At 65.1% G+C, this 10,056-nt stretch overlaps 1 protein-coding gene across 1 annotated transcript; it reads right to left on the bottom strand.

Moving 5' to 3' along the window:
• Positions 1 to 504: 504 nt before the first annotated feature.
• Positions 505 to 10,050, bottom strand: LOC127061209 (chromodomain-helicase-DNA-binding protein 3-like). Its single transcript, XM_050987808.1, has 11 exons — positions 10,025 to 10,050; positions 9,779 to 9,920; positions 8,347 to 8,478; positions 7,773 to 7,890; positions 6,643 to 6,767; positions 5,272 to 5,503; positions 4,073 to 4,239; positions 3,190 to 3,367; positions 2,470 to 2,535; positions 1,522 to 1,607; positions 505 to 653 (listed from the first exon to the last, which is right to left on the bottom strand). The coding sequence occupies exons 1-11, from the start codon at positions 10,030 to 10,032 to the stop codon at positions 516 to 518; spliced, it is 1,392 nt and encodes a 463-aa protein (XP_050843765.1). The 5' UTR covers positions 10,033 to 10,050; the 3' UTR covers positions 505 to 515.
• Positions 10,051 to 10,056: the final 6 nt, after the last annotated feature.

The raw sequence follows: 10,056 nt of genomic DNA, 5'->3' as shown, positions 1-10,056 counted from the left end.
CACAGACATGGGGGGACACGGGACAATGGAGGGCACAGGGACAGAGGGAGACACAGAGAGACAGGGGGGACACCAGGGGACACCAGGGGACAATGGAGGGCACAGGGACACACAGGGAGATGAGGGGACACGGGGACAGTAAGGACACGGTGACAAATGGAGACGGGGATGAAAGGACACAGAGGACGTGGGGACACACGGACACCTCACTACCCTGCCACCACCTGTCCCCAGTGCCACCACCTGGTGTCAACCCTTGTCCCCAGTGCCACTGCCTGTCCCCAGTGCCACCACCTGTCTCTGACATCACCTGTCCTCGATGCCATCAGCCATCAGCCCAATGCCACCACCTGTCCCTGATGCCACCTGTCCTTGATGCCACCACCTGTCCCCAGTGCCACCGCCTGTCCCTGATGCCACCACCTGTCCTTGACACCGCCTTGCCCCCACAGACCCTGCGGCCTCCCCAGTGCCACCACCCCTCCCAGCTGTCCCCAGCTGTCCCCAGGTGTCACCTACTTGAACTCCTTCTCGGTTTTGCCCCTCAGGTCCCTCACGAGCCACTGCGACGTGAAGGCGTCCTGGGGGGGCATCCCCCAGCGCATGACGGCGTTGAGGAAGGCCTTGCGCTGCCTCGTGTTGAACCCCAGCACCTGGGGACACATTGAGGACATTGGGGACATCAGGGGGTCAGGGGGACACTGGGGACATGAATGACAGGGGACACCCTGCCATCCCCCCCCCAGCGCATGACGGCGTTGAGGAAGGCCTTGTGCTTCCTCATGTTGAACCCCAGCACCTGGGGACACATTGGGGACATTGGGGACACTGGGGACAATGGGGGGTCAGGGGGACACGGGTGACAGGGGCATTGGGGACACCCTGCCATCACCCCCCCCAGCGCATGACGGCGTTGAGGAAGGCCTTGTGCTTCCTCATGTTGAACCCCAGCACCTGGGGACACATTGGGGACATTGGGGACATCGGGGACATTGGGGACATTAGGGGGTCAGGGGGACACTGGGGACATTGGGGACACCCTGCCATCACCCCCCTCAGCGTATGACGGTGTTGAGGAAGGCCTTGCGCTTCCTCATGTTGAACCCCAGCACCTGGGGACACATTGAGGACATTGGGGACACTGGGGACATTGGGGACATTGGGGGGTCAGGGGGACACGGGTGACAGGGGACATTGGGGACACCCTGCCATCACCCCCCTCAGCGTATGACGGTGTTGAGGAAGGCCTTGTGCTTCCTCATGTTGAACCCCAGCACCTGGGGACACATTGGGGACATTGGGGACATCAAGGGACATTGGGGACATCGAGGGGACATTGGCCATCCAGAGACCCCCCCCGTGCCTTGCCCCCAGACAGGGGGACAGCGGGCTCCAGGTGACCCCTGACCCTCTGATTTGGGGACCCAGGTGCTGAGGGGTCCCTCAGGTGTCCCAGCCCCACCCTGAGCCCCAGGTGGAGGTGGCCCAGGTGGCCCCGGGGTGTCCCCAGTGTCCCCTCACCTCGATGTTGCCGCCCACCCGGGCCAGCAGTGGGGGGAGGGGTTTGTCCTTCTCGTTCCGCAGCTGCCGCTTGGACTGACGGCGGCCTGGGGGGAGGGGAGGGGTCAGCACCCCCCGTGGGACACCCTGACCCCCCCTTGGGGACACCCTGACCCCCCCTTGGGGACACCCTGAGCCATGTTGGGGACACCCTGAGCCATGTTGGGGACACCCTGAGCCATGTTGGGGACACCCTGAGCCCCCTTGGGGACACCCTGAGCCATGTTGGGGACACCCGGACCCTTCCCAGGACACCCCCACCCCCCTTGGGCCACCCCAAACCCATCAGGACACCCTGACCCCCCTGGGGACACCCAGAGACCCCTGGGGACACCCTGAGCCCTCCTTGGGGACACCCTGACCCCCCTTGGGGACACCCTGACCCTCCCCTGGGGACACCCTGACCCCTCTGGGGACACCCTGACCCCCCTTGGGGACACTCTGACCCTCCCCTGGGGACACCCTGAGCCCTCCTTGGGGACACCCTGACCCCTCCTTGGGGACACCCTGAGCCGCCCCTGGGGACACCCTGAGCCCTCTGGGGACACCTTGACCCCCCTTGGGGACACCCTGAGCCACCCTTGGGGACACCCTGAGCCACCCTTGGGGACACCCTGACCCCTCTGGGGATACCCTGAGCCCCCCGGGGACACCCTGAGCCCTCCTTGGGGACACCCTTGACCCCCTTGGGGACACTCTGACCCTCCCCTGGGGACACCCTGACCCACCCTTGGGGACACCCAGAGACCCCTGGGGACACCCTGAGCCCCCCCTGGGGACACCCTGACCCCTCTGGGGACACCCTGAGCCACCCTTGGGGACACCCTGAGCCACCCTGGGGACACCCAGAGCCCCCTGGGGACACCCAGAGACCCCTGGGGACACCCTGACCCCCTGGGGGTCTCTCACCCTCGGGCCGCTCATCGAAGTCCTCGTCCTCCTCCTCGGAGCCCACCGAGTACTCGGACTGGTTGTCTGGGGGACACAGCAGTGTTGGGGACACTCAGGGCCACCCCAGTGCTGTCCTAGTCTGTCCCAGTCCCTCCCAGTGCCATCCCAGTGCCATCCCAGTCCATCCCAGTCCATCCCAGTCCCTCCCAGTGCCCACCTTGGTCCTCCTGGGCGGCGTCATTGTAGTTGACCTGCTTGCGCACGCGCTTGCCCATGTTCCATCCCAGTGCCTCCCAGTGCCATCCCAGTCCCTCCCAGTGCCTCCCAGTGCCACCCCAGTCTGTCCCAGCGCTGTCCCAGTCCCTCCCAGTCCATCCCAGTGCCCACCCAGTCCCTCCCAGTGCCCACCTTGGTCCTCCTGGGCGGCGTTGTTGTAGTTGACCTGCTTGCGCACGCGCTTGCCCTTGCCCAGGTTCCATCCCAGTGCCTCCCAGTGCCATCCCAGTGCCTCCCAGTCTGTCCCAGTCCCTCCCAGTGCCATCCCAGTCCCTCCCAGTCCGTCCCAGTCCCTCCCAGTGCCCACCTTGGTCCTCCTGGGTGGCGTCGTTGTAGTTGACCTGCTTGCGCACGCGCTTGCCCTTGCCCAGGTTCCATCCCAGTGCCTCCCAGTGCCATCCCAGTGCCTCCCAGTGCCATCCCAGTGCCTCCCAGTCCGTCCCAGTCCCTCCCAGTGCCCACCTTGGTCCTCCTGGGCGGCGTCGTTGTAGTTGACCTGCTTGCGCACGCGCTTGCCCTTGCCCAGGTTCCTGGCCAGGTCCTCCTGCTGCTGCTCGTAGTGGTGCCGCAGCAGCTTCTCCCAGTAGTCGGGGTCCACGTTCTCCTCCTGCTTGATGATCTCCCGCTCGATCTCCTCGATCTGCCGGGCACTCGGGGTCACTCGGAGCCACCCAGGGTCACTCGGGGTCACCCACGGTCACCCAGGGGTCAGTGACACATCGGTCAGCGCTGGGCACAGCGTGTCCAGCACTGGTGTCCCTGTCCTTGGTGCCTCCATCATCTCTCCATCATCATCATCATCTCCACCATCCTCATCATCATCCTCATCATCTCCTCTGTTCCCATCTTCATAACTTTCATCATCATCATCTCCACCAGCCCCATCATCTCCAGAGTCCCCAGCTCCATCATCCCACTGTCCCTGTCCCACTGTCCCTGTCCCACTGTCCCTGTCCCACTCCAACATCTCCAACGTCCCCATGTCCTTCACCCACCAACATCTCTCCATCCCCTCCATGCCTGTGTCCCCCCAGTGTCCCCCAGTGTCCCCTCAGTGTCCCCAGCACACCTTGTCCTCCTCCCTGACGACGTACTGGGCCACCTTGAAGGAGCTCAGTACTCATCCATCCCCTCCATGTCCCCAATCCCTGCCATGCCCGTGTCCCCCCAGTGTCCCCCCAGTGTCCCCTCAGTGTCCCCAGCACACCTTGTCCTCCCTGACGTACTGGGCCACCTTGAAGGAGCTCGGTACTCATCCATCCCCTCCAGACCCCCCAATCCAATCATGCCCATGTCCCTCAGTGTCCCCTCAGTGTCCCCAGTGTCCCCAGTGTCCCCAGCACACCTTGTCCTCCTCCCTGACGACATACTGGGCCACCTTGAAGGAGCTCAGGTACTCGTTCATGTTCTGCACGTCGGCGTCGTCGGTGGCGTCCTGGTTGCGGTCCAGCAGCCGCGCGATGGCCTCGTTGTCGTAGTGGATGACGCTGCTGTCCTCCTCCTTGTTGTCCCCTGCGTGGCCACGCCGTGTCACACGCTGGGACACGGCCAGACAGGGCCACACGCGCTGGGACACGGCCGCACGCGCTCCAAGGTGATGTGACACGGTTTTGTCACACCCCAGCATGGCCTGACGTGGCTTTGTCCCATCCCAAGGTGATGTGACATGGCTTTGTCACACCCCAGCATGGCCCGACATGGCCCAGTCCAGCCCAAAAAGTCTCAGTCCAACCCAATACAGCCCAGTCCAGCCCAATAAGGTCCAACACAGCCCAGTCCAGCCCAGCACAGCCCAGTCCAGCCCAACACAGCCCAGTCCAACCCAATGAGGTCCAACACAGCCCAGCATGACCCAGTCCAACCCAACATGACCCAGTCCAACCAATACAGCCCAGTCCAGCCCAAAAAGTCTCAGTCCAACCCAACACAGCCCAGTCCAACCCAATGAGGTCCAACATGACCCAGCCCAGCACGGCCCAGTCCAACCCAACAAGACTCAGTCCAGCACAGCACAGCCCAGTCCAGTTCAACACAGCCTAGTCCAGCACAGCACAGCCCAGTCCAGCCCAGCACAGCCCAGTCCAGCACAGCACAGCCCAGTCCAGTTCAACACAGCCTAGTCCAGTCCAGCACGGCCCAGTCCAGCCCAGCACGGCCCAGTCCAGCCCAGCACAGCCCAGTCCAGCACAGCACAGCCCAGTCCAGTTCAACACAGCCCAGTCCAGTCCAACACAACCCATCCCACCCCACCCCACCCCACCCCATGGATCCCACCCCACCCCACCCCACGGATCCCATAGACCCCATGGATCCCACGGACCCCATGGATCCCACCCCATGGATGCCATGGATCCCACCCCATGGATCCCACCCCATGGATCCCACGGACCCCATGGATCCCACCCCATGGACCCCATGGATCCCACCCCATGGATCCCACCCCATCCCACCCCACGGACCCCACCCCATGGACCCCATGGATCCCACCTCATCCCATCCCACCCCAGGGACCCCAGGGACCCCACCCCATCTCCCCAGGCCCACCCTCGTTCTCGTCCTTGAAGAGCTCCTCGGTGCCGAACTTGAGGATGTCGTCGAGCTCCTGCTTGGACATGGAGCCGGCCTTGGAGCCCAGCCCCGGGCGCACCACCAGGTGCGTCAGCATCATCTTGCGCTTGGCCACCTGCGTGATCCGCTCCTCCACCGAGGCCCGCGTCACAAAGCGGTAAATCATCACCTTGTTGGCCTGGCCGATGCGGTGAGCCCGGCTGAAGGCCTGAGGGGACAGGGACAGCTCAGGGACAGCATGGGGACAGCGTGGGGACACACAAGGGACACCCAGGGACATGAGGGGACACGCTGGCTGATGCGGTGAGCCCGGCTGAAGGCCTGTGGGGACAGGGGCAGCTCAGGGACAGCATGGGGACAGCGTGGGGACACGTCAGGTGGGATGGGGAACATCCCAGGGACATGAGGGGACACCCAGGGACATGAGGGGACACGCTGGCCGATGCGGTGAGCCCGGCTGAAGGCCTGTGGGGACAGGGACAGCTCAGAGACAGCGGGGGGACAGTGTGGGGACACACAAGGGACACACCAGGGACATGAGGGGACACCCTGGCCAATGTGGTGAGCCCGGCTGAAGGCCTGCGGGGACAGGGACAGCTCAGGGACAGGTCTGATGGGATGGGGAACACCTCAGGGACACACCAGGGACACCCAGGGACATGAAGGGACACCCTGGCCGATGCGGTGAGCCCGGCTGAAGGCCTGTGGGGACAGGGACAGCTCAGGGACAGCGGGGGGACAGCGTGGGGACACGTCAGGTGGGATGGGGAACACCCCAGGGACATGAAGGGACACCCTGGCCGATGCGGTGAGCCCGGCTGAAGGCCTGTGGGGACAGGGACAGCTCAGGGACAGCGGGGGGACAGCGTGGGGACACGTCAGGTGGGATGGGGAACACCTTAGGGACAGGTCTGATGGGATGGGGACAGCCCAGGGACACACCAGGGACATGAGGGGACACCCTGGCCAATTTGGTGAGCCCGGCTGAAGGCCTGTGGGGACAGGGACAGCTCAGGGACAGTGTGGGGACAGGTCAGGGACTTGGCAATTAGGGGAGACAGGGAGCTAGGGAGGGTGACACTGGCCAAGTGACATGGCTGAGCAGGTGACAGTGCCCAGGTGCCAGGGGATGGCACTGGCCAGGTGACAGTGCCCAGGTGCCCAGTTCAGGGGGAAGGCACTGGCCAGGTGACAGTGCCCAGGTGCCAGGGGGCTGGTTTGTGACACCAGCCAGGTGACAGTGCCCAGGTGCCAGGGGGCTGGTTTGTGACACCAGCCAGGTGACAGTGCCCAGATGCCCGGTGCCAGGGGATGGCACTGGCCAGGTGACTGTGCCCAGGTGCCCACCTGGATGTCATTGTGGGGGTTCCAGTCCGAGTCGAAGATGACCACGGTGTCGGCTGTTGCCAGGTTGATGCCGAGGCCCCCGGCCCGCGTCGACAGCAGGAAACAGAACTGCTGCGCCCCCGGCGCTGCCCCCCCGGCGTCAGTGACGGACCCAAAACGCCCCAAATTCACCCCAAAAACACCCCAAATCCCCCCCAAACCCATCCCCCCAGCACTGCCCCCCCGGCGTCAGTGATGGACCCAAAACACCCCAAATTCGCCCCAAAAACACCCCAAACCCACCCCCAAACCCATCCCCCCAGCACTGCCCCGCCGGCGTCAGTGACGGACCCAAAACACCCCAAATTCACCCCAAAAACCTGAACTCCCCGTCCCTGTCCCCATGCCCTGTCACTGTCCCCATCCCCTGTCCCCAATGTCCCCTGTCCCCAATGTCCCCTGTCCCCAACGTCCCCTGTCCCTGTCCCCTGTCCCTGTCCTTGTCCCGTCCCCTGTCCCCAATGTCCCCTGTCCCTATCCCCTGTCCCCAATGTCCCCTGGTCCCAATGTCCCCTGTCCCTATCCCCTGTCCCCAATGTCCCCTGTCCCTATCCCTGTCCCCAATGTCCCCTGTCCCCAATGTCCCCTGTCCCTGTCCCCTGTCCCTACCGTTGAAGCGGTCTATGGCCTCCTGCCACAGGGCCCCGCTCCATCCCTGTCCCACCTGCTGTCCCCAATGTCCCCTGTCCCCTGTCCCTGTCCCCTGTCCCCAATGTCCCTGTCCCCTGTCCCTACCGTTGAAGCGGTCGATGGCCTCCTGCCGCAGGGCCCTGCTCCATCCCTGTCCCTGTCCCCAGTGTCCCCAATGTCCCTGTCCCTGTCCCCTGTCCCCAATGTCCCTGTCTCTGTCCCCTGTCCCTACCGTTGAAGCGGTCGATGGCCTCCTGCCGCAGGGCCCTGCTCCATCCCCTGTCCCACCTGCTGTCCCCAATGTCCCCAATGTCCCCTGTCCCCAGTGTCCCTGTCCCTGTCCCCTGTCCCTACCGTTGAAGCGGTCGATGGCCTCCTGCCGCAGGGCCCTGCTCCATCCCTGTCCCCAGTCCCCAATGTCCCCTGTCCCCAATGTCCCTGTCCCTGTCCCCTGTCCCTACCGTTGAAGCGGTCGATGGCCTCCTGCCGCAGGGCCCCGGTGATGCCGCCATCAATGCGCTCGTACTTGTAGCCCTCGTAGTCCAGGAAATCCTCCAGCAGGTCCAGCATCTTCGTCATCTGCGCGTACTGGTCAGACTGGGAGGGACTGGGAGGGGCTGGAGACCCTGCACTGGCAACACTGGGGGGACTGGGAGGGACTGGGATGGGCTGGGAGGGACTGGGATGGGACCAGGAGGGACTGGGAGAGACTGGGAGGGGCTGGAGACCCTGCACTGGGCACACTGGGAGGGACTGGGAAGGACTGGGAGGGACTGGGATGGACTGGAGACCCTGCACTGGGCACACTGGGAGGGACTGGGAAGGACTGGGAGGGACTGGGATGGACTGGAGACCCTGCACTGGGCACACTGGGAGTGCTGGGACTGGCACTGGGCAGACTGGGGGATTTTGGGGGTCCTGGGGGGATGTTTTGGGGTCCCACCTGGGAGAAGACGAGCACGCGGTGGTTCTGGGGGGATTTTGGGTGGTTTTGGGGATAATTTAGGACATTTTGGGGAGGTTTTGGGGTCCCACCTGGGAGAAGATGAGCACACGGTGGTTCTGCTCCTTCAGCTTGCGCAGCATCTTCTGCAGCAGCAGCAGCTTCCCCGAGGCCTTGATCAGGGCCCCGCCCTCGTAGGCGCCACTCGGCAGCTTCGGGGACTCCTGGGGACAGGGACACCGCCAGGTCACCCACGGGGACACTGCCAGGTCACCCACAGGGACACTGCCAGGTCACCCACGGGGACACCGCCAGGTCACCCACAGGGACACTGCCAGGTCACCCATAGGGACACTGCCCGGTCACCCACGGGGACACTGCCAGGTCACCCACAGGGACATCACCCACAGGGACACTGCCAGGTCACCCACTGGGACATCACCCACGGGGACACTGCCAGGTCACCCACGGGACATCACCCACAGGGACACGTGTCCCCCCACGATCTCCGTGTCCCCTGCTCCTCCACCCCATGTCCCTCTGTCCCTGCCGTGTCACTCCAACCCCTTTATGTCCCCACATCCCTCCATGTCCCCAAGTCCCACCAGCCCTGTGTCCCCTCCCTGTCCGTGTCCCTCCACATCCACATGTCCCACATCCCTCTGTCCCCTTCATGTCCCCATGTCCCTCACCCTCCACCCCTCAATTCCCCCACACCCCCTTGGTGTCCCCATGTCCCCTCACATCCCCTGGCTGTCCCCATGTCCCCCCACACCCCCTGACTGTCCCTGTGTCCCCACACACCCCTGGCTGTCCCCATGTCCCTGGTGTCCCCGTGTCCCCCCACACCCCTGGCTGTCCCCATTGTCCCCATGTCCCTGGTGTCCTCATGTCCCCCCACCCGCCCTGGCTGTCCCCATGTCCCTGATGTCCCCATGTCCCCGGCTGTCCCCATGTCCCCCCACACCCCCAGCTGTCCCCATGTCCCTGGTGTCCCCATGTCCCCCCACCCGCCCTGGTGTCCCCGTTGTCCCCATGTCCCCTCACCCGCCCTGGTGTCCCCGTTGTCCCCATGTCCCCCCACCCGCCCTGGTGTCCCCGTTGTCCCCATGTCCCTCACCCGCCCGGTGTCCCCGTGTCCCCATGTCCCCCCACCTGCCCTGGTGTCCCCGTTGTCCCCATGTCCCCTCACCCGCCCTGGTGTCCCCGCTGTCCCCATGTCCCCTCACCCGCCCTGGTGTCCCCGCTGTCCCCATGTCCCCCCACCTGCCCTGGTGTCCCCGTTGTCCCCATGTCCCCCCACCCGCCCTGGTGTCCCCGCTGTCCCCATGTCCCCCCACCCGCCCTGGTGTCCCCGCTGTCCCCATGTCCCCCCCACCCGCCCTGGTGTCCCCGCTGTCCCCATGTCCCCTCACCCGCCCTGGTGTCCCCGCTGTCCCCATGTCCCCCCACCCGCCCTGGTGTCCCCGCTGTCCCCATGTCCCCCCACCCGCCCTGGTGTCCCCGTTGTCCCCATGTCCCCACCATGGCGGCCACGGGGAACAGGTAGGGGTGGTTGCAGCACTTCTTGAGGTCCATCATGATGTTGAGCAGTGACACCTGGTTGCCCCCGCCCCGCGAGTTCAGCGCCTCGAAGTTCCTCGTCAGGATGTACTTGTAGTACTTCCTGCGGGGACAGCGGTGCCACCGGCCGCTCTGGGGACACGGTGGCAGGGCTGGGGACATACCCAGCAGGGGAGGGGACAGGGGCACGGGGGGGGTCGTGCCTACTTCTGCATGGGGCTGAGCTCCACGCGCACGAT

The sequence above is a fragment of the Serinus canaria genome, unplaced genomic scaffold (assembly GCF_022539315.1).
Source record: "Serinus canaria isolate serCan28SL12 unplaced genomic scaffold, serCan2020 HiC_scaffold_264, whole genome shotgun sequence".
NCBI classification, from domain to species: Eukaryota; Metazoa; Chordata; class Aves; order Passeriformes; family Fringillidae; genus Serinus; species Serinus canaria.
Note: the sequence above shows the minus strand (reverse complement) of the source record. Positions and strands in the feature narration are given on the sequence as shown.